Raw genomic sequence first — 23,985 nt, forward strand, 5'->3', positions numbered from 1 at the left:
TTTTTTATTCTTGTTTTTAAAACCATTCTTTGAAACTGTTTTATTCTCGTATATATTAAAATCTATTTTTATAATTTTATAATATATTTTGGCTTCTAATTATAAGCATACAAAAACATTGTTTTTAGCCACACTCGTCGCCAGTACCTCTATCCCCCCATTTTTTATACTCTCTAACAATTCCATACCAGTGTTGTATTTTTAGGGATGGGCTGACACCATTTTAAAAGGTTACGTGGGCTTGTAGCTTTTTTAACAAAAGTTTATAATTCATTCATATAGTTTTACTGAGATTTTAACCTCACAAGTGGCGCTATACTATCTTTTTTGCACAAAACATATATATATATATATATATATATATATTACATTTGAAGATTGGGAATGTCTGAATATATACATAATCTAGGCAGTTAATTACTGTTAAAGAACTGAATTTATATTTTTAACATCAAATATAATTTATGACCTAATTTTACATTGTTTTGACATATGTAAGGTCCCGACTGGCACACCATGTGGGTTATTGAATTATGTAATGTGTACATAAATATTACTGCAATACAGCAATCACACAGTAAAATAAATACTATATAAATACTATTTATCACAGAAAATGAATGCACATATAATGGAATACACTGTTAAATAACAAAAGCATATCTCAGTAACAGCAGCTAACGAAAAACTCAAAAATGTATACAGCTCTTTTTCTCACAGATTTGTCATTTGAAAAGCTATTCAAATGTATTGAGATATATTCACAATTTCACTTAATGAGGAAATTAGACTCAGGGGGTATTTATTAATCACGTAAGTTTCCAGGTGGTATTTAAGACTCTGCATTTACCATCTGCTGTACATAGGATACATTGTCATATTGCAGTTAAGATCTTTAGACAGTTCTTATTGGATAGTTCAACTATGACATAGCTCATGAGGCATAAATACCATCAATTTAATTTCAAATAATGTAATGTATTACAGAAAAGTCTGTTTGGTAGGCAATGTAATATAGATAGATAGATAGATAGATAGATAGATAGATAGATAGATAGATAGATAGATAGATAGATAAATCTACCCAGCAGAAACAGCACTGTTATTAATATTAAAGTCCAGCTCAGCTGTGATTACATACACCATCATGGCCACAAGAAATTGTGCCATTCATTTCATTCCTGAGCAGCATTAATTAAATATAAATATTATATATGCTGTATATTTGGAATTTAACACAAGAATTGCTACTTGTTTGGCATTAGCAGTTGCATTGATGTACACAATTCTGTCTCTGGTGTGCCTAATAATGCCTCATGTCTCTGATGTGCCATTACTGTATTTATTGCCAATTATTAAAACAACTTTATCCAGTGAATTCATGCAATACAGTATTCCAGAGTAAAGTCGCACCCAAATAAGAATATCATTCCCAAAATGTATATACCACACCCACTTTTGTGCTGAACACTATCTTTTTGCCCAACTTTACAGTTTTCATGTTGGCTTCTACATTGTTACAAGTTTTGTCTACACTTCGTGTATATGGATAACATGTTTGGAAATGTACAATTCTCAGGGCATTCCCAGGTCTGCAGCCCTATGAACAAAAATTCTGGGCACCCCTCAAATGTAGTTAAAATCTATGAATGCATGTGTTTTATAGACATACATTTCAGTGTGCTAGATAAAACTGGAAATAAAATGGAAGATTTTTTAATCCTTTAGACTGTAAGCTCTCTCTCTAGCAGGACCCTTTCTATGTTGTATTTTACTATGTAGCTGGGTTGTAATTATGCATATATGTTAATATGCTGTATGTAACTGTCTATATTGTTCACTTGTATCTATGGGGTCTATTTACTAAGCCTTGGAGAGAGATAAAGAGGACAGAGGTAGAGTACCAGCCAATCAGCTCCTAACTGCCATGTTACAGGCTGTATTTGAAAAATGACAGGAGCTGATTGGCTGGTATTTAGTTTCTGTCCACCTTATCTCGATCCTAGGCTTAGTAAAGAGACCCCTATGTTATTAGTTCTATGTTCTATCATTATACACTGCACTACAGAACCCTTATGCCACAATAAATAATAATAATAATAATAATAATAATAATAATATACCTATATAAAAGTTTTAGGACTATTGGGAGAGGTATAATTATATAATGAAGTAATAAAAACACAAGTTACAGATTACAATATTTATCCAAATTCATTTAGATTATATATGTTAAAGGAGTAGTTATCATACGCACCTAGTAATCCAGGGTTAGGAAATCTCCAGGAATCGTTATATGAAGAATACTGTGGATGGCTGTACGGACTCCCAGAGAAATCGCTCCCTTAAATGTAAACAAAATTTCATATGTTTAAGTATTCAATAGTATTATAGTATTAGAAGTATCAAATTATCCAGTGTTTCATTCTGGCTTCTGGAAACCAGAAAATGAGAAGGACGTTTTGAGACGGGGAGACATGAAAGAACATATACAAAGATATGGATTTTCTAAGATCTAAGTGGTTGTGATTCAACAATTCATAGACTTATTGATACATTGTCAGGGAATTCATTTAAAAATCTGTTCTAATATGCAAAAAAAAAAAAAAAAGCCAAACAATCAGTGTACAATGGAGAATCAAGCCAGGCATAGTGCATGGAAAAAGAAGGCAAGCACCAACAAATTCCTATGTCATTTTTCCTAGACTGTACTAGGGGAAAACATCTATGGATACTCTATGTAACTGTGACTAGTAGTAGTAGCACAGACTTCTGAATATTCATCACTGCATTTGCTACATAGCTATGTAAACAGTAATGAAGCTTTGCCTACCTGATTTCACCTTTTTTCTACACATTTTACAGTCATGCTTTGATCACTATGAAACACAATTATTTTTTGGTACTTGACATTAGCATTATCTAGTTAGGTGGGAAATATTCAAACACTTTACTGTGATGTAAATTAGTATTTTTTTATCATAATTATTAGGTTTTTTTTAAAAACATTGCCCCAAAATATTTTTTTTCAGTAATTATCTGTTTGGGCTAAAATACACTGGAAAGTCATTGTTGTAATAACTAGTGCATTAATTATAGCAATACAAACAAAAGATATTCCCATGGGATGCTAGTAAGTTGTCGACACTTAGAATATCGACAAGCAGAAGGGGGACAGAGGTCGATCTCAACACGATGACATGTCGTACTGCGTTGTAAAGCATTATCGTCATCTCAGATTTACAACTTTAAACAGGATGTCTTACCATTATGGTTAAATTTGTAAGGCTGAGATAGTGATAATGCTTTACAGCACAGTACCGCCATGCTGGAATGTTGGGTTCAACCTACCGCTATACCCTTTTGCTTGTTTTCATTCTGAATGTTTATTTGTCACACAAACCTGCTCCCACACATGAGAAATGAAGTCAATGCTTTTGTATTGCCAGGAAACACACTAATATCTCAGTCACTTATACAGCAAGTAAATCAAATAAAATGCATCAGCCGTTTCACAAAACACAACGTCAGTGGTAGGGAATATAATGGTGAAACTCAGCAAACTGTCCTCTCTTGTTCCACACAATATTCATAAGAACAATAGTACAGGTTGAGTATCCAAAATCCCACATTTTTGGTTCCCTACTGATATAATGACATATATATATATATATATATATATATATATATATATATATATATATAATATTATATATCTATATATGCACATAATATATAATATACGTATACTGTATGTCATTATCTCAGTAGGGGACTCAAAAATGTGGGATTTTTAATTTTGGATAAGGGATACTCTACCTGTATACTATGGTAGGTATAACGTTACATTGATTTGAGGTGAATAAAACCAGATTCAAGAGGATTTTAAACAGCAAAAACAAATTTAATGTCATTTTTTTTATATTTAACAGCAGAACCCTCTTGCTGACTTACTGTATGAAGTTTATTAAGACACACAAAAATAGGCATTCATTTTGGACTGATGTATCCAACTTTCTGCCAAAGTATATTTGTTTGTTGGGGAACAAAAAAAAAAGTTTGCTTTACCACTCTGCAAACCCATTTGTGTTTGAAAACTGTGTGAGGTCACAATTTGTGCAATTCTGTGGATTTTGCAAATTTGGGCAAGTCAGTGGGTTTAGCACTTACATTCATCTCCATTTATTTACTACAGATTGGAATAAAATATAGATACTTGTCCAAAGATCACTGAGAAATGGATTTCACATGACAGACATAGGATGCTAGATGTTTGAGTAACAACAGAGAAAAATAACATTTATACTTCCTACCACCCCTGCTCTGACGTACAGTATACAAACTCATTTTTTTTGCAGCTGAATGATTATAGGTGGTCTGCAAATGTGTCTAAGTCCCACTGATCAAGGGATATGATAGTCGGGCAGTATGGATCATGTAATGCTTAGCATTACTGCCATACAGCACTGAGTTTGATTCCCACCCTGGCCCTAACTGTGTGGAGTTTGTATATTCTTAGCTCCTTCCTGTTTTTTGTTTGCTGTGCCCCCTCCCTTTCATGCACCAGATAAGTGCTCCCAAACTGATTGAGCAGCTTCCACTGTGTGTGCATTTGTGAGAGGCATTGTATTGGATCAACATTTGAAAGGCATGCTGGTTCCTGTAGTGCTAATCGGAGATCCCAGGGGTTGCTCCTAGGTAAGCTTCCCCTCAATTTGGATATATTTCAGTATGGGCCTTTATCATGAAGCCTTACAGTAGATAATTATATGGCCCTAAGTGGGCAATGTTACCATGCAGTGTAGGGACTGCCAATAATCAGAGAAGCTGTGAAGGGGCTCATCAGCTTACCATGTACTTGCAAATATATGCAACAAATATCTCTGAATTTCTATTACCATATAGTTGTCATGTATTGTTGCAAGTACTATTTGGTGTGCAGGGGGATACCAGGGGGGGAAGCACCTCCCTTTCTGTTTGTTGTGAACCCTCCCTTTTATGCACCTGATAAGTGCTGCCAAACTGATTGAGCAGCTTCAAACTGTTGTGGGTGTATAGGATATACTCAGGCGCTTCTCTGAACTTCAGCAAGCCAAATATGACATGTGGGTACCCCTCTAACCCTGGGGCAGATTTATTAAGCCTTGTGAAGTGATAAAGTGGAAGGTGATAACACACCAGCCAATCAGCTCCTAACTGTAATTTTTCAAACCCAGCCTGTAACATGGAAGTTAGGAGCTGATTGGCTGGTGCATTATCACCTTCCACTTTATCACTTCACCAGGATTAATAAATCTGGCCCCCTGGTAGATACAGCAAGAAAGTTTGTATGTCATACGTATGGTGCTGTTCATTGTTGGTCACTGTATTCGTATATGTGAGTGGTGTGTGCATATATGACATGCAGTCGTAAGGTAATTGGTAACAAGAAAAAAAAGGTCAGTTCATACATACAGAATTCAAGATGAATCGTGAGGTAATGGGTGGAAAGGGAGAGAAAATCAATTCACATGTATGCAATGGATGTGGGCTGGTGTGTGTTTGTGTGTAGATGTGTTTAGGGGAGACTAGATGGGCCAAGTGGTTCTTATCTGTTGTCATATTCCATGTTTCTGTGTTTCAATGATGGTCTTGTGACAGTGGTCACAGAGGGAATTTATTTGCAAAGTGATTGACAGTCAGGGACAATTTGTGAGAGATAATAGGAAGCGGCAGCAAAAACATGGGCATAACGGGTGTTTCAGGGACTGCTTGTGATTGCAATCCCATACGCTTTAGAAATGTCTCTGGCATCTTACTTCCTGCAGCCATGCTGCACAGGCATAGAGCTACTCAGATGTTAGCTTGATGTGCGTCCAATGGCAGTGGTCAGAGATGTCTTCAGTGGGCATCTGGATACAAATCCTGGAGGCAGCAACATATGTTTGCATGGCTGATGTGTACACATTTACAGCTGCGACACCATTTGTGTTCATCTCTGTATCAGCCTCAAAATACTCATAAAATGAATCTAACTTCATCATCGGATGCAAAATGCAGTAAGATGCATTTTTGACTGTATTTTATCAAAACAACATAAATCAAAGTATCTCTTTCTTTGCGATTCAATAAATGTAACTTTGTAGTTCAATTAAGGAAACAAAATAAACATAAAAAATCTAGCTGTGTGCAAGTATATCTGTATACATTTTACTGAAAATATCATGGTTTATATACTGTAAAATCCTGTTCATCAATCTTATTAAATATTCTGTATCACGTGTTAACATTGCCACTTATACATTCTGTTATAGTAGAATTGGAGTAATTAATATTTTAGGGATAGTAACAACATTAGGTAGGGGAAGAGAGGGAAGCAGGTGATAGAGGAGACTAAGGTTATAAGTTTTGTAGGATAGGTCTACAGGGTGGAGGAAAAGGAACTAGTGGGGTTGGGAGTGATAATTATATTACCACCATAAGAGCCAGCTATGTAGGCACTGTGCAGTTTTTATTCATACATGTGAAGTAACATAAGCACACACAAATAGTTCGCTCCTAGGTTTGTGATACAAAACTATTTTTTTTTCTTCTTCTTTTAATGTTTCCTGATATCCAATAACAATGACCACAACAAGCTATGTGCACTGACATGGAGTTATTTTTCACAAATAGTATTTGAATTATTTGATATACTATGATGACAATTTTCAGAAAAAGGCTACAGTCCTATTGTGTATCTGCAGAGTGAAGGTGTAATCGTTTCATATCCTATACACTGATTGCTGAGAGATGCTTGTGTTTCAATGTTTGATCTCCTCTTACTTCTCTTGAACCAAATTTCCCCTTACTGACTGCTTCTGCAAACACACATCTCTAGCTATCTCTGGGGATGTGCTACTGCCTGACAAGCTGAGGTTTCCAATTCTCTAGTTTTTATGCCTGAGTAGTTAACTGTCAACCTCATGTGAGCCTTATGTGGTAAAGACTAGCCAATGGCTTGGGGAAACATTCAACACCAACAAGTAAGTTATTCTACTTCCTACTGTACAAAATACTACCTCCTTAGCCCAATCCTCATATGTTTTCTACGTAAACAAAAAAATTAGAGGAAGATGATTGGTGGGGAATGCAAATCAGACCTTGAAAAAAATGTCTGCTGCGTTGTTATGGGTAAGTTAAGCATAATGTTTTTTCTAGATACACTATAATGAGCTAAAAGTCCTGCATTCAAACATAGGGGGTAATTCAGACCTGATCGTAGCAGCAAATGTGTTAGCAGTTGGGCAAAATCATGTGCACTGCAGGCAGGGCAGATATAACATTTGCAGAGAAAGTTAGATTTGGGTGGGTTATTTTGTTTCTGTGCAGAGTAAATACTGGCTGCTTTATTTTTACACTGCAATTTACATTTCAGTTTGAACACACCACACCCAAATCTAACTCTCCCTGCACATATTATATCTACCGCCCCTGCATTGCACATGGTTTTGCCCAACTGCTAACAAATTTGCTGCTTCGATCAGGTCTTAATTACCCCCATAATACAAATTCCCGGCATTCTATTATTTGTGATAACACTAAAGACTTTTAGTTGTGCTAAAATACAGTGATTGGCTGTTGATGCTCACATGTCTAACAGACAGACCAATAAGCAATAATCCTTTCATGGAGACTAAATAGGCTTTAATACAATACAAAAATAGGCACATGGTGAAGGTGTTGAAATTAAAATACATTAATTTTCTTAAGTCCAAAGTTCTAGCTCTTGGATTCCAGCAAGACATTAGTCAGCACTTGTTAGCACACATACGCTACTAGCAGAACTTTTATAAAACTGTTGACTGACTACACCAATCTTTAACATCATAAAATAGATATTGATAAAGAAAATTGTAATGGTATTGTATACTTTGACAGTTGGAAGCAAAAGAAAATAGAGGATGCCCATTGCACTTCCTAGGTGTGACTTTATAGTTCTAATATCTCAGAGGTCCTTGAGTCATGAAATATGAAAGTTGGAATGATCACTTTCGAGAACTGCTTTCTCATGCAAATAGATTTAATATAGTAGCATCTAGAGCATTGTTGTGCAACCTGTGATGCTTTTGGGTCTCCAAATCTTCAGATTTGCAAAACATTCCTATGGTAACCATTTATTGGGACATGTCAGAAGAATGAAAGGGATGAGGTCCGAATAATACACTGTCCCTTTTACATGTGAATGTTTGAGAACTACTGATCTACAGTACAAAGGGTGTCAGGAACTATGACAACAAAGTCCAATTGTTAATTTTTTATGGTTCCCTGACATCTAGCATCTGTGATGAAATTCTTATCCTTCATTCATGTTTTTGCCTGAAAGCAATCCTAGGCATTAAAAAATCCAGATCTGCTTGTTTCATGCCCGTTCAAACACTAATTAAAAGAAATCTCTTAAAGCAATAATTAACATTTTGAGTTGCTCTAATTCTGTCTTTAAGATGCCTAGGTATTCTTAGTACCAATTACCTTTACTTAAATATATCTAAATAGTGTATCCTTCTCAAATTTTCAGCATTGAATGACTTTGTATTTGCTTTCTTACATTTTCCTTTGTAAAAGTAATCATACGGACCATAAATTTCTTCAGCAATTTCCAATAACAATCATAATCTGGGGAGTTAAGCTATGCTTGACTGGATGGAGAATCAAGCTAAACACTGCACTTAGCAACTACATTTACAGAAGCAGCTTGTATTTTACATTAAAAGGTACATAAAAGAATAGCTATTTAATACACACAAAATCGACATCTAGAAAATGTGCTATCTGATGTAAAGCATCACGTGAATTATGCTAAAACGTTAGATGTCAACTATGTAAATGTTCTCAATAAAACAAACCCTACACTTAGCTTACAGTAATCATTCCTATTGCTGAGACTACTTTTCTATCATTAGAAAACTGGTATTCATTTAAAGTTTTCCTTCATTAGTGGTTGTGCTGTAAGTCTGTAATGGGGAAAATACTGTATGTTTAACACTGTATAGCACTTGGATGACTATTACACTAAATAAGTATGATTGATATATATCATGTATTATATACATTGTAAGTAAGGAAAGCCATCTTGCCTTGTGTGTAAATAAATGTAGACATCGTTATAAACTGTGGATATGATTTAATCTGGCATGCTAAGGGCAAACAAGAAACCACAAGCATCTGCATGTCCCCCTAAAAGTAAGGTTAATAAAAGAAAATGCTGTGATTTATTTTCATCACACTGTATTATGCCAGACATTTCATAATATAATATTATACATTGTTATAATTAGATTAATATTTAAGATTATTTTATAATAAAATGATTTCCAATAATATTGGCATTGTTTTACTCACATAGGGCCTGATTCATGTTTGTACTATGGCCCTCATTCCGAGTTGTTCGCTCGCTAGCTGCTTTTAGCAGCATTGCACACGCTAAGCCGCCGCCCTCTGGGAGTGTATCTTAGCTTAGCAGAATTGCGAACGAAAGATTAGCACAATTGCGAATAGAAATTTCTTAGCAGTTTCTGAGTAGCTCCAGACTTACTCAGCCATTGCGATCAGTTCAGTCAGTTTCGTTCCTGGTTTGACGTCACAAACACACCCAGCGTTCGCCCAGACACTCCCCCGTTTCTTCAGACACTCCCGCGTTTTTCCCAGAAACGCCAGCGTTTTTTCGCACACTCCCAGAAAACGGGCAGTTTCCGCCCAGAAACACCCACTTCCTGTCAATCACAGTACGATCACCAGAACGATGAAAATTCCTTGTTATGCGTGAGTAAAATACCTAACTTTTGTGTAAAATAACTAAGCGCATGCGCTCTGCGAACCTTGCGCATGCACATTAAGCGACTAATCGCAATATAGCGAAAATCGGCAACGAGCGAACAAAACTCGGAATGACCACCTATGGGCCTAATACAGATCTGATCTCTAAGGTGCGTTTTTTGCATCCCTGCGATCAGGTAGTCGCCGCCTACGGGGGAGGGGGAATTCGCTGTGCAGGGGTGCAATCGCATGTGCAGGAGAGATGCACAAATAAAAGTTTGTGTAGTCTCTGCAATGACCAGGACTTACTCTTTCAGTGCGATGATCAGGGACGGAGCTGACATCAGAAACCCTCCCTCCAAACGCCTGGTCCCTCCTGCATTTCTCCGGACACTCCTTAAAAATGGTAAGTTGCCACCCACAAACCCTCTTCATGTTAGTCACCTTGCGATCGCCCGTGCAATTGCTTTTCTCGCACCATCTCGTCGCTGCCCGGCACTGCGTACCGATGCAGTGCATACGCATGCGCAGTTCAGATGAAAATGCAGCCTAGCGATCAGGTCTGAATTAGGCCCAATAAGCAAAGCAAAAAAAAGCAAGAAACTGGGCAAAACCATGTTGCACTGCAGGTGAGGCAGATGTATGTAACATGTACAGAGAGATTTAGATTTGGGTGGGGTACGTGTCAACAGAAATTTTAATTGCAGTGTAAAAATAAAGCTAACATTTCTGGGCTACATGAAAAAGCAGCCAGTTTTTACCATGCACAGAAAAGATATAAATGTATTTGCTTCCCTTCCATGACAACATCGTTTGATCCAGACACAAAGTTTCTTGCTTTTTTTTTTTTTGCTTTACTTGCAAACAAGAATCATAAACTTTATTTAAAAATGTATGTATTTTTCATACTACTTTAATATAATCATTATGAGCCAAAAGGACAGGGGTCGTAAAGTTGCGACAGTGGGTGTTCCAACCTATTTTATTAACCCAGCCCCCAGAAAGAACCCCAGCACATTTCATGCTGCAGCCATTTGGATGCATGGAAATTGGGGGCATCCCGACACATTTTTTAGGTGTGCCAAGGTCAGTGCATGGCCGCAATTAGGGGGGGGGGCTAGGGGGGCGTGTGACCCAGGATCAGATGGGGTGCCAGGACAGTCACTTTAACCCCTTAACACCCTTCTTCCACAGCGGCTGCGGTTGCAAGGAGCCGAACGCACGGGACTGAATAAAATGCTGAGACTGGCAGCACAGGTTACACGCTGCCCCGGCCAGCCCAGCACCAGGCACTGACTGACAGCCACTGCCTGGGAGAGCTGCCGCCTCCGCAGTGACGCCCTGGGCGTGGGTGCTGACAGCAGCCAATCAGTGCCGGCTGCCCCAGGCTCACTCTGGGCTTCGTGTGCAGCGAGCCATGCAGGAATAGCCGGGTGCAAGGTGAGCAGCAGTCGGCTGTGGATGAGGACTGCTCCCCGGGCCTGCGCAGCCAGCGTGAGGAGGAGAGACACCGGGGGCCAGAGGTAAGCAGCCGCCGCGGTCATGCATTATATAACACGGGTGGGACTAAAATTCCCAGCTGGCGGGGCAGGCACACTTGCAGTGTAATGAGCAGCATCTCCAGGGCAGGTAATGATATAAGCCGTGTGTCCGGGGAGTTGCACCATACACCCATGTCTGGCAGCAGCTGCCTCCATGCACTGTCAGTGTGCTGTCCTCATATCACATGCTGCACTAGTGCCTGTGACAGAGGGATGGCAGTGTACTCTTTGCTGTACATTATACACCTGCCATACACCCATGCCTTTTTTTTGTGTTAATTTGTATTTTTTTATTATAATTAGTCTTATTTTATTTCTGTATATGTTTTTTTTTTGTGTGTATGGAGGGGGGTGTTTTTTGTTTTTTTTTGCCAAATTACTGCCTTGCCCCGGGCGCTGAAAATCCTAGTTTCGGCCCTGTGACGCTGCATCTTTGAACACTGCTTCACTAACTCATGCAGCGTGAAAATCCATGCCATCCTGAGTAACCTGAGGGTTACTCAGATGACCAATATTCATGCAGATGAACACTGGTCATCTACAATCTTTGGAGGCATCTTTGGTTGCGGCAGCAAATCAGAGAACCCGGCAGGTGGCATCTATGTACTAAGACGAAGCAGCTGTTTTAAAGCATTCATCTCTGAATCAGGCCCTAAGTGAAAAAACTTTGAAACATGTCTGGAGTGGACCTTATTAGTTGTGAAGAATGAGCACCTGGAACTATGGGCACTATTCTGCTCACATACTGGCTGAACATAAATTCAGCATATATTTTGTAGAGGGTGCATGAGTGAATCAGAGTCATGGTTATACCTGACCAGTAAAGAAACAGCACATCACACTACATATTCATTAAATGCATTAGCAATAACATTACTCTTGGGGCTACTAGGCTCCTGAAAATGACAGAAGATGCTAATACATGTTTAATTTGAAGGATTAGCTCTGTATAGTGTTTGGCTCTGGATAGTCTAGTCTGCCTAGTGCATCATGTATTCCACATGTGTCTGTGGGATAATGAATAGCACCAGTTAACATACTGTAGATCTCTTACAGTAGGATAAAGAGATATTTAATTTAACCCAGAGAAATTGAGCTGCACACAGTCTGACTTTAGAATTGTATTATGGATATCACAAGGTTTTAGTAACTTTCAATTCTATTTAACAAGCCACTGCAGTATCAATCATTATGTATCACCGAATCATTATATCACTAAGCAATGACATCATTACGGGGGTCATTCCGACCCGATCGCTCGCTGCAGTTTATCGCAGTGCAGCGATCGAGTTGGAACTGCACATGCACCGGCGCAGCAGTGCACCGGAGTATGCCGGACGGCCGACATTCCCTAGCAATTGCCTCTGCCTGATTGACAGACAGAGGCGGTCGCTGGGTGGGAGGGGGCTGCACGGCGGCGTTTGGTCGTCCTTATTGGGGTGCGGTCCGACCAGCGCAGGCATGGCCGGACCATGCGGGGGGCGATCATCTCCCGGCCAGCCGCAGGAGCTGCGCTGGCCGGGAGTTACTCCACAAGTACAAAGCATTGCTGCTGTGTGATGCTTTTGTAATTGTGCAGGGAGGGGGGGGGGGGGGCGGACTGGCATGCGGGGCGAACTAGCCCTGTGCTGGGCATCCCCCCGCATGTCTGGGATTTAGCACAGCTATGATCAACTCGGAATGACCCCCTATATCACTAAGCAATGGCTTTCTCCTTCTCTCTGACGGCTATGGTACTAGAGATAGGTTAACGTGATATGCACAAGTGTGGCTAATGTCTACTAACCAGAAAGGATGATAACTTACTGGAATGTTTTGGAGAGTGGTAGAAAAAGGCAATATTTCAAACTACAGCGGTCAAGTTGAGTTGAATGCAATTGGAATTTAAACTGTATAAATTGCTTCCAACATCCCCCCCCACACACACACACACACGCACAATTTGTGAGCCATGATGAGCAAGCAAAATCACAATATCTGGCCACACTCTTACGTCCTAGAGGATACTAGGGTCCATTTAGTACCATGGGGTATAGACGGGTCCATTAGGAGCCATGGGCACTTTAAGAATTTTATAGTGTGATTTGCCTCCTCCCTCTATGCCCTTCCTTCCAGACTCAGTTTATAAAAATGTGCCCGGAGAAGCCGGTAACGCTGAAGGAAGCTCCTGAAGAGTTTTCTGCATTTATTGTATATGTTTATTTTCAGGCAGGGAAGGTTGGCACCAGCATGCCTGCTTCGTGGGACTTAGGGGGGAGAACGGCCCAACCTCTTGAAGGGTTAATGGTCCCTTTCCCCGCTGACAGGACACTGGCTCCTGAGGTAGCTTTTCGCAAGCCCAACCACGGCGAGCGTACATTCCCGCAGCACGCCGCCACCCCTAACAGAGCCAGAAGAATGAAGAGTGGTGAGTACTGAGCCGGCATCCTGGTTATCAGGGCGCTGGAAATTATAGTGGCATGAGGGTACGGAGACGCACGGCTTCTAAACGGGGCAGAATGTGTCTCCAGACACAGTACACAACTGTGTCTCAGTACACAAACTGGCAACACAGCCTTAAAACGGTTTTTGTCCATTTTAAGCACAAAGATTACCTCAGTCAGTATAAAAAAAGCAGGAAGACTGCACGCCATTGAAGGGGCAGGGCTTCACTATGAGAGGATCCAGCAGCTCACCATCTCCTCCAGTGTGACTCCAAATTACCTTAGCGGTACCAGGGGGTCATAGCAGGGAAGGAGCGATTACTAGTGTACTAAGGGGGTCATTCTGACCCGTTCGCACGCAGCAGTTCTTCGCTGCGGTGCGAACGGGTCAAAACTGTGCCTGCACAGCGGCTAGAACAAAGAAGAAAGTGATTGCTAGCACGATTGAAAGAAGATTGACAGCGGGGAGGCATTCCGGGGTGTCTACTCACCGTTTTCCGGGTGTGGAGATCCGAACACAGGCGTGTCCAGGCGTTTGGAGTGCGGATGTCTGACGTCAATCCCGGGACCTTCATCGCTGGATCCGTCGCACAAGGTAAGTAGGTCTGACCCTGGTCTTGTTTTGCAGGAAACTTTTTTAGCATAGCAGGGCTGCACAAGCGATCGCAGCCCTGCTATGCTAAAATTCACTTCCCCATACATGGCGTCAAGTTGAACGCACGAGCAGCAAAAAGTTGCTACGTGCGATCAACTCGGAATGACCACCTAAGTCCCCTATCTTGGTACTAAGCTTGGCATTAGCAGTAAGGGCATGTCTCTGTATCTCCCTTTTCCTGTGTATGTATGTGCTGTCACATTTACATTATGTCATGCAAAGAGTGTGTTTCTTGTACAGCGGAGTGTTCCTCTTCACCAGGGGGCTCACTACTGGGTACTCAGGGTTCACAAGCTAGCGGGGCTGACCCGGAGTGGGTTAATTCTCTCAAAAGAATGATTTCCACCTTTTCTACAAAATTGTCCCACAATGAGAAAGAGACGCAATAGTTAAAACAAACTGTGGATGAGTTTATGAGCAGAGACTCAGTCCCCAAAACAGTGTCTCAATCCCCTCCCATTTGTCCGCAAAAGCGATCTCTGGCCCATATCCTACAGTCTGACTCTGGCGCTGAAGGGTCAGACTTGGAGGAGGGTGAGCTAGACTTGGAGGGAGGGGATACTACTCTGTCACAGGGAATAGAGGCTCTTATAGAGGCTATCAGAGATGTTCTGCAAATTCCCGATAAGGTGTCAGAGGAGTGTGAGGAATCTTATTTTAATGTAAAAAATAAGTCCTCAGTCACTTTTCCTGCGTCAAAGGAATTGAATACCCTGTTTGAAAAACCGTGGGATAATCCTGATAAGAAATTTCAGATCCCTAAAAGGTTGCTCTCCTCTTTTCCCTTTCCTCTGGAGGATAGGAAAAAATGGGAAAATCCACCGATAGTGGACGCATCAGTCTCTAGGCTGTCACGAAAAACTGTATTGCCTGTACCTGGTGCAGCCTCCCTAAAAGACACGGCTGATCGTAAAATTGATACTACACTCAAGTCATTGTACACAGCTGCTTGGGTGGCCCAAAGACCCACTATTGCATGTGTGTGGATCACAAAAGCCATTGCAAAATGGTCAGGTAACCTAATTGAGGGGTTAGATTCCTTGTCTAGGGGGGATGTTGTTTTACTCCTGCAGCATATACAGGACTCTGCGAACTTTATGGTGGAAACCATAAAAGAGATAGGCTTGCTTAACGCACGCAACACCGCTATGGCAGTGTCGGCACGCAGGGGCTTGTGGCTACGCCAGTGGACTGCTGACGCGGACTCCAGGAAAGGCGTGGAAGGCCTACCATTCACAGGAGAGGCCTTATTTGGAGATGAACTAGACAAATGGATCTCCACAGCAACTGTGGGTAAGTCTACGTATCTTCCTTCCGCAGCCCCCCCAACCAAGAAGACTTGTTCAGCTTCTAAGTTACAATCCTTTCAGACGGCCAAGTTCAAGGGCAAATCCAGAGGTGCTTCTATGTCCTCCAGCGGTGCAGGAGGTAAACCATGCAAGCCAGCAACTGCAGGTGCTCAGGAACAGAGCCCAGGCTCTGCTTCCTCAAAGACTTCAGCATGATGGTGGACCGCAATGCCTGGAACGCTGTCAGGTGGGAGCCCGACTACAATTCTTCAGTCAGATCTGGTCAAGTTCTTGACAGGATCCCTGAATCATAGATTTTGGTATTGGCACTCCTCCCATTCACCTTCAGGTGTTTTAACTAGCTGAGTTCCTGCATTTCAGATCACACATTGATAAGGCCCTATTTAGAGGTAAGTCCTGAATAAATTTGTAGAATGTGATAGTATTAGGAATGTTAGGGACCAATGTGATGAAGTCACCTGGCCGCGGTGCATGGGCCCGCATATTTGCGCAAATGTGTGCTAAGAACTTCAATTATACTCCATGTTAATTGTGAGGGTTTATTTAAATTATTTTTACTATCAGTGTTCTTAGTGCTAAGAGTGTGCATCTGCATCTTTGTTCCTCCAGCATAGTATTAGAAGCCTCAGCATGATAGCGCCTCTTGATATCGTTAGTAATAGGATGTGCAGTCCAGGTCTGCCGTTTTTTCCACTATATTTGTGTATATATTATACACTGAAAGGCAAGGCTTCCTTCCTCTGGTATTTGCACTCCTCCCATTCACCCTCAGGTGTTTTAATTAGCTGGGTTCCTGCATTTCAGATCACACATTGATAAGGCCCTATTTAGAGGTAAGTCTTGAATAAATGTATAGAATGTGATAGTATTGGGAATGTTAGGGACCCATGTGATGAAATCACTTGGCTGCGGTATATGGGCCCGCATATTTGCGCAAATGTGTGCTAAGAACTTTAATTAAACTCCATGTTAATTGTGGGGGTTTATTTAAATTATTTTACTATCAGTGTTGTTAGTGCTAAGAGTGTGCATCTGCATCTCTCTTCCTCCAGCATAGTATTAGAAACCTCAGCATGATAGCGCCTCTTGATATCTTTAGTAATAGGATGTGCATTCCAGGTCTGCCCCTTTTTCCCTCATAGATTTTATTTCCCAGGGCTACAGACTGGAGTTCCAAAAGCTCCCACCTCACAGATTCTTCAAATCAGGCTTGTCAGTTTTACAAAAGGCAAGTATTCCTTTACAGTAGGCCATCTAAAAACCGGTACAGACTTTGGTCATTGTTCCAGTTCCACCTCATCTGTTCAACAAGGGGAACTATTCCAACTTGTTCATAGTACCGAAACCAGACAATTCGGTAAGACAGATTCTGAACCTCAAGTCTTTGAACCTGTACTTACGGGTGTTCAGATTCGGAATGGAGTCTCTGAGAGAGGTGGTCTCAGGTCTGGAAGAGGGGGAATTCCTAGTGTCTCTGGATATCAAGGATGCATACCTTCACATTCCGATCTGGCCGCCTTATCGGGCCTATCTACGGTTTGCACTGCACCTTCCGAAATCTCACCTAGAGCCAACAAGGAACCTCCCATTCCTGGAAATAATACTGGACATGGAGTCGCAGAAAGTGTTCCTTCCATTGAAAAAGGCATTGGTGAACCAGTCGATGGTTCGGGACACCCTGAAGCCAACCCGGGTGTCGGTGCATCTGTGCATTCACCTTGTTACGAGGCTCTTCAAGACAGAAGGATTCACGCAAGACACTTCCAGCTAGATCTGTTGGACAAATGGACTGGATCGCATCTTCACATGCACCAGAGGATCCGTCTGTCGCCAAAAGCCAGGATCTCCCTTCTGTGGTGGCTACAGACTTCTCACCTCATAGAGGGTCAGAGGTTCAGAGTTCAGAACTGGATTCTGTTAAAATCTGACGCAAGCCTCAGAGGTTGGGGAGCAATCACTCAGGGGGTGCAGTTTCAAGGAAGATGGTCAAGTCAGGAAGTCATCCTTCCAATCAATATTCTGGAACTCAGGGCCATATACAACACCGTTCTGCAGGCCTCACATCTTCTTCAAGATTGGACCATTCAGGTCCAGTCGGGCAATGTGACAGCAGTGACATACATAAACCGACGGGGCGGAATGAAGAGCAGAGCAGCAAGGTCAGAGGTATCAAGAATTCTCCTCTGGGCAGAAAGAAATGCTGTGGCGTTGTCGGCGGTCTTAATTCCGGGTGTAGACAACTGTAAAGCAGACTTCCTCAGCAGACATGACCTGCACCCGGGGGAGTGGGGCCTTCACCCGGAGGTGTTCAGGTGTTTAACAAGTCGATGGGGATATCCACAGATCAACATGATGGTCTCTTGGCTTAACAAGAAGCTCAATCCCAACTATAATCCAAGCCAGGAAGGGGTAACGTCTAAGCATTACCATCGTATTTGGAAGAAATACATCTCTTGGTGTGAGAGCAGAAATTGTTGTGCGGTGGAATTTCATCTGGGATGTTTGCTGCTTTTTCTGCAGGCAGGTGTGGATGTGGGCCTACGTCTGGGCTCCATAAAAGTTCAGATTTAGGCCTTTTCCATTTTCTTTCAAAAACAGTTGGCTTCTCTCCCTGAGGTGCAGACGTTCTTGAAAGGTGTTCTGCACATCCAACCTCCCTTTGTGCCTCCTACGTCACCTTGGGAACCCAACGTGGTGCTGCAGTTCTTCCAATTGGACTGGTTTGAACCATTACAGGAGGTGGCCTTGGCTTCAGCAAGACGTGTGTCAGAAGTGGGAGCTTTGTCTCATAATAGTCGGAACTCGTCAGCAATTTCTTCCTAAAGTGTTGTCTACGTTTCACATCACTTCTGCTGCTTCAAAGTCCTTGGATGTTGTGAGGGTTTTGAAGGTGTATGTGAAGAGAACAGCTCGTCACAGAAAAATGGACTTGCTGTTTGTTCTTTATGATCCCAATAAGATTGGGTGCCCTGCTTCAAAGCAGTCTATTGCACGCTGGATCAGGCTTACTATCCAGCATGCTTATTCCACAGCAGGTTGGCCATGTCCAAAATCTGTACAGGCCCACTCTACTAGGTCGGTGGGTTCTTTCTGGGCGGCTGCCCGGGGTGTCTCGGCTTTACAGCTCTGCCGAGCAGCTAGTTGGTCAGGTTCGAACACATTTGCTAAGTTCTACAAGTTCGATACTTTGGCCTCTGAGGACCTTCAGTTTGGTCAATCAGTTCTGCGGGAACCTCAGCACTCTCCCACCTGGTTTGAGAGCTTTGGTACATCCCCATGGTACTAAGACACCAGTATCCTCTAGGACATAAGAGAATATAGGATTTTAATTATCTACCAGTAAATCCTTTTCTCGAAGTTCATAGAGGATAATGGACGCCCGCCCAGTGCTTCGTTCTTCCTGCAATGTTACTTGGTTAAGTAATGTTGGTTCAGCCGTTGCTGTTCCTGTTTTCAAGTTTGGTTAGCTTGGCTTTCCTCTTGTTGTGTGTGCTGGTTCGGAATCTCATCACTATCCTTATCTATCCTTCTCTCGAAGTATGTCTGTCTCCTCCAGCACAGTTTCCTAGACTGAGTCTGGTAGGAGGGGCATAGAGGTAGGAGCCAGACCACACTATCAAATTCTTAAAGTGCCCATGGCTCCTAGTAGACCCATCTATACCCCATGGAACTAAATGGACCCCAGTATCCTCTACGGACTACGAGAAAAGGATTTACCGGTAGGTAATTAAAATCCTATTTTCCCACCAGTCTCTTCAAATTGTAAGGAGCCATGAGGGTCATTCCGAGTTTATCGCTAGCTGCCGTTGTTCGCTGGGTAGCGATCAGTGAAAAAAATGGCTAATCTGCGCGTGCGTATGCACTGCAATGCGCACGCACGTCGTATGGGTACGAAGTCCTTTGTGGTTTTGCACTAGTTCTAGCGACGATTCCAAATGCACAGCCGATCGCAAGGAGATTGACAGGAAGAGGGCATTGCTGGGTGGCAACTGATCGTTTTCTGGGAGTGTTTGGAAAAACGCAGGTGTGGCTGGGCGTTTTCTGGGCGGGTATCTGACGTCATTACCGTGTCATTCGTCACAGCAATCATCGCACAGGATAAGTAACCACAGGGCTGGTCTTGTTTTGCACAAAATGTGTTTGCAGGCGCTCTGATGCACAGGCACGCACTCCTGCAAAGCGAAAATACACTCCCCAGTGGGCGGCAACTATGCATTTGCACGGCTGCTAAAAACTGCTAGCGAGCGATCAACTTAGAATGACCCCCCACAAGCAGTCATAAATAAAAGACTATTCATATAGCCGCAAACGTAAGTGATGCTTTGTGTGCATGCACAGAATTTAAATCTGTATTACATAGTTAAAAACACTTTGCATTAAACTTAACATGACACCCTATTACCCCTTTCACATCGCACAAATATCCCGGTATCGACACGGCATATTGCCGTGTCGAAACGGGTCAGTGTGCGATGTGAAAGCTCCTTTGCTGAATTAGCGAGTTGCCTGACCGGGTAATTCAACCCGGTAAAAAAGAAGGGTTATTACCGGGTTGAATACCGGGTCAGGTGCAGTGTGAATGGGAGCCGTTCCGATGCGACACGGCTCCCATTCACAGCATAGGGAGAGGCGGCGCAGGAGATGAGCTCATCTCCCAGCGCCGCCTCCGCCCCCGCCCCTGCTGCTGCTGCGCCCCCCGCTGCTATGGCAACCGACCCGGTATATTGCCGGGTCGGAAAGCCAGCAAAGGAGCGCAAATGCCGGATCCCACCCGGTAAGGACACGTTTCTCTTACCGGGTGGGATCCGGCATTTGCGATCTGGAAGCAGCATTAGTGACAAAATGTAGAGGAGTGATTTCAAAACAGCAAAGCTGTAGAGATTCTTTCAGGGAAGTTTATAGGTATAGCTTATGAAACAATGTTATGTGAATTGGGCAGGGTTTCAGTGAATATCACATCACAGGGAAAGTAGCAGCATGAAAAGAAATGTGTGTCATTGTTTGTGACCTCCATTAGAGAAATGACTGCCACATATGTGTGCACTACTGGTGCTTTCAAAACTGGTATTCAACACTCACCACCAACATTCAATAGAAAGTGCAAAGTTTAGTTATTTAACATGGTGAATAACAACAGAAAGTGTATGACTTGCAGAGCCGGTTGGCACAAAATAATTATGAGTGTGGCAAGGGCTTGCTCAGCTCTGGGATGCAAATACTCTACCATATATTATCATAATGTTATTAATGAAACTGGTGGTACTGCTCTACGCAAGGAAAGGAAAGGAATTATGTAATTCAAAAGGTAAATAAAAAAATAACCTTTAAAAAAACTATCCTGTATCTGCAAATTGAGGATCCAACACTGATTAACCCGTTCCTTTATGTCAGTTTGGCGGGCATACAGTATCTGAAAGAATTGAGGGGTCTATTTACTAAGACTTGGGGGTAAATTTACTAAGATGGGAGTTCTATTTAAGATGGGATGTTGCCCATAGCAACCAATCAGATTCCAGGTATTATCTTCTAAAAGGTGCTAGATAAATGAGAAGTAGAAGCTGATTGGTTGCTATGGGCAACATCCCATCTTAAATAGAACTCCCATCTTAGTAAATTTACCCCTTGGATGGAGATAAAGTCGCTGGAGATAAAGTACCAGCCAATCACCTTCTAACTGCTATGCCACAGGATCGGTTTGAAAAATGACAGTTAGGAGCCGATTGGCTGGTACTTTATCTCCAGCGACTTTATCTCCATCCAAGGCTTAGTAAATAGACCCCTTAGTCTCTACATAGTAGTTCTATAATATATTCTGAATTTCTGATGTATTATAATACAGGCTGATGATGGCATGTAACACAAGATTTATTGATAACAATAGAGAAAGTGTATGTTGGCAAAGAAATAATGGCCAGAATCAGGGGAAGGGGAGCCCAGATGCCTATATCATCATGGTTTCAGCCTTTGATTTAAATCAAGCAACTTTTGTTCCACCTGGAAGTGTGATTTTGCTGATGCCCAGCAGGATGATATCAGTCAGGCCTGTACTGTGAAGGAAAGTATACTCAATTAATGCATCAGTATGCCAGTAATCTGCTGCTATTTCCCATAGATTACACCACAAGCCACAACGCCACAACTATACACCTAAACTAATTTAACAAGCATCAGCTTTTGAAACAAATAGCCAACATAAATGGAAAAGCCCTCTTCTGTAAGATGCACACCATCCGGCCACCATAAATAGGCATCCCAAAATTCATATCAGTGCCGGCTCCAGGCACGTTCCTTAGGAGCGTCCGTGTTCCTTGGCAGGTCCACCTTTTGCTTATGTTGACCTTTTGACCATGTTGACCTATAACCTGGCAACCATTAGTGGTCAATCTAATAACTGTCGACCTTACATATGTCGACCTAGAATCCGGCTACCATATGCATGTACCTTTTGGCTCCATGTAAGCTATAGGGTGAGCATAATCTATCATCCTATATTTAATTTGTGTTGTATCTATTTATGGGAAGATATCTATATTTGGGGACTTGTAAAGGAACCTTTATATGAACATCACATACCCACTTCATGTAAGCTTAAATGTGAGCTTTGTTGTTACTTTATGCACATGTGGTGGTGATTGTCTATGGCGGAGTGACCCACATCACACTGTGGCTGAATAACCTTGGTGGAGTTTGTCTTCTGTGGGACATTTATTATAACTCCTAAAAAGCACACTTACAGTGCATGGTGTGACTAAATGTTTTCATATGCTTCTCTAATAGATATATTTCCTTGCTTTGTTTCATATACTTTACACTGAGGACTATGGTCATTATTGATGATGAAGTAACATGCATTTTGGACTAAAGTGGAGTCATACAGATACATTTGTTGAAACAGGATTGGCATAAGACATTTACCCTTTATTTTTCTGTGTCACTGATACTAAGGTTGTGCATTGCTAACCTGGCCTCGTTAATTATTAAGGAGTCCGCTGAGTTCCAAATATTGGGGGTAATTCTGAGTTGATCGCAGCAGGAACTTTGTTAGCAGTTGGGCAAAACCATGTGCACTGCAGGTGGGGCAGATGTAACATGTGCAGAGAGAGTTAGATTTGGGTGGGGTGTGTTCAATCTGCAATCTAAATTGCAGTGTAAAAATAAAGCAGCCAGTATTTACCCTGCACAGAAACAAAATAACCCACCCAAATCTAACTCTCTCTGCACATGTTATATCTGCACCCCCTGCAGTGCACATGGTTTTGCCCAACTGCTAAAAAAATTCCTGCTGCGATCAACTTGGAATTACCCCCATTGCCTGTATACATTTGTACCAGTGAGCACTGCAGCAGGCTGTATTTAGGAGGGAAAGTGCATGCTGCTCGGCATCCATAGATATTTGTAATTATAGTTTGTTTGTTTTTTCAAAGGGGTCTAAATGTAGATTGCCAGCTAAGTGTGAGAAGGAAGGGTAGCACCAAGGGAAATGGGGTCACTACACAATTGAGGTGAAAATATGGGGGTCTTATAGAGAAGCCCATGGGAAGGGGACTGCAAAATTTACCCTTAATATACCAAGGAGAATTGAAAAAAAGGCAATATGCTATACTAAAAGAGAAATATACAAGACAACAGAAGAGTGATGTTATAGAGTGGGAGATTAAAATATTAGAAACTAGCAAAACATTGGGAAAGAGGAGTAACAGAAAAAAGCATGCAAAAAGGGCACTTGATCATGGGGTAAATACAGATAGGATAGAAGGGATTTTCAGGTTAGAACCATTACCTAGCTAGCACTGCAGACTCTGTAGTGACATAAAACAATTAAAACTTTAAGTGGGCTCATAACTCCCTCTGTTCTGCAGTGAGGAGGGAATGCAGATGGGACCTTGTCACAATCACAGCCCAGGAAGCACACGTGAGATGCAGGCTGAACTCTTGTGCTAGGCAACCCAACCTGCGAGAAGTGGGCAGGCAGGGCGACCAAGCAGCAGGAAGGGGCAGCAACTTGCACAAAAAGGAAAGAGAAACAGATAGGAAAGGGAGGAGGAATAAGAGTAAAAAAAATGGGTAAATAGGATACTGAGGGCAACGATGAGGAGAACAAAAAACACAAAATATGAAATTTGAAAAAGGCAGTGTGAAGTCGGGGAAGAGACAGCATTAATGCTCAAAACTATAAAAAAGCAGGCACGAATACCAGCAATATCAGAGAAAGAGGAAGTACTTCACTGAAGCTCCTAGACCAGAAAAGAAAGAAGCAAAATAGACAAAACAGGAGAAGAATT

At 41.8% G+C, this 23,985-nt stretch overlaps 1 protein-coding gene across 1 annotated transcript in view; it reads right to left on the bottom strand.

Moving 5' to 3' along the window:
- PAX5 (paired box 5) overlaps positions 1 to 23,985 on the bottom strand; it is a 278,836-nt gene that overhangs the window by 15,538 nt on the left and 239,313 nt on the right. The window contains exon 8 of the mRNA XM_063914645.1: positions 2,258 to 2,344. Coding sequence (XP_063770715.1) covers positions 2,258 to 2,344 — 87 coding nt within the window. The remainder of the gene's footprint in view (positions 1 to 2,257; positions 2,345 to 23,985) is intronic.

This window comes from Pseudophryne corroboree, chromosome 1, assembly GCF_028390025.1.
Source record: "Pseudophryne corroboree isolate aPseCor3 chromosome 1, aPseCor3.hap2, whole genome shotgun sequence".
Lineage (NCBI taxonomy): Eukaryota > Metazoa > Chordata > Amphibia > Anura > Myobatrachidae > Pseudophryne > Pseudophryne corroboree.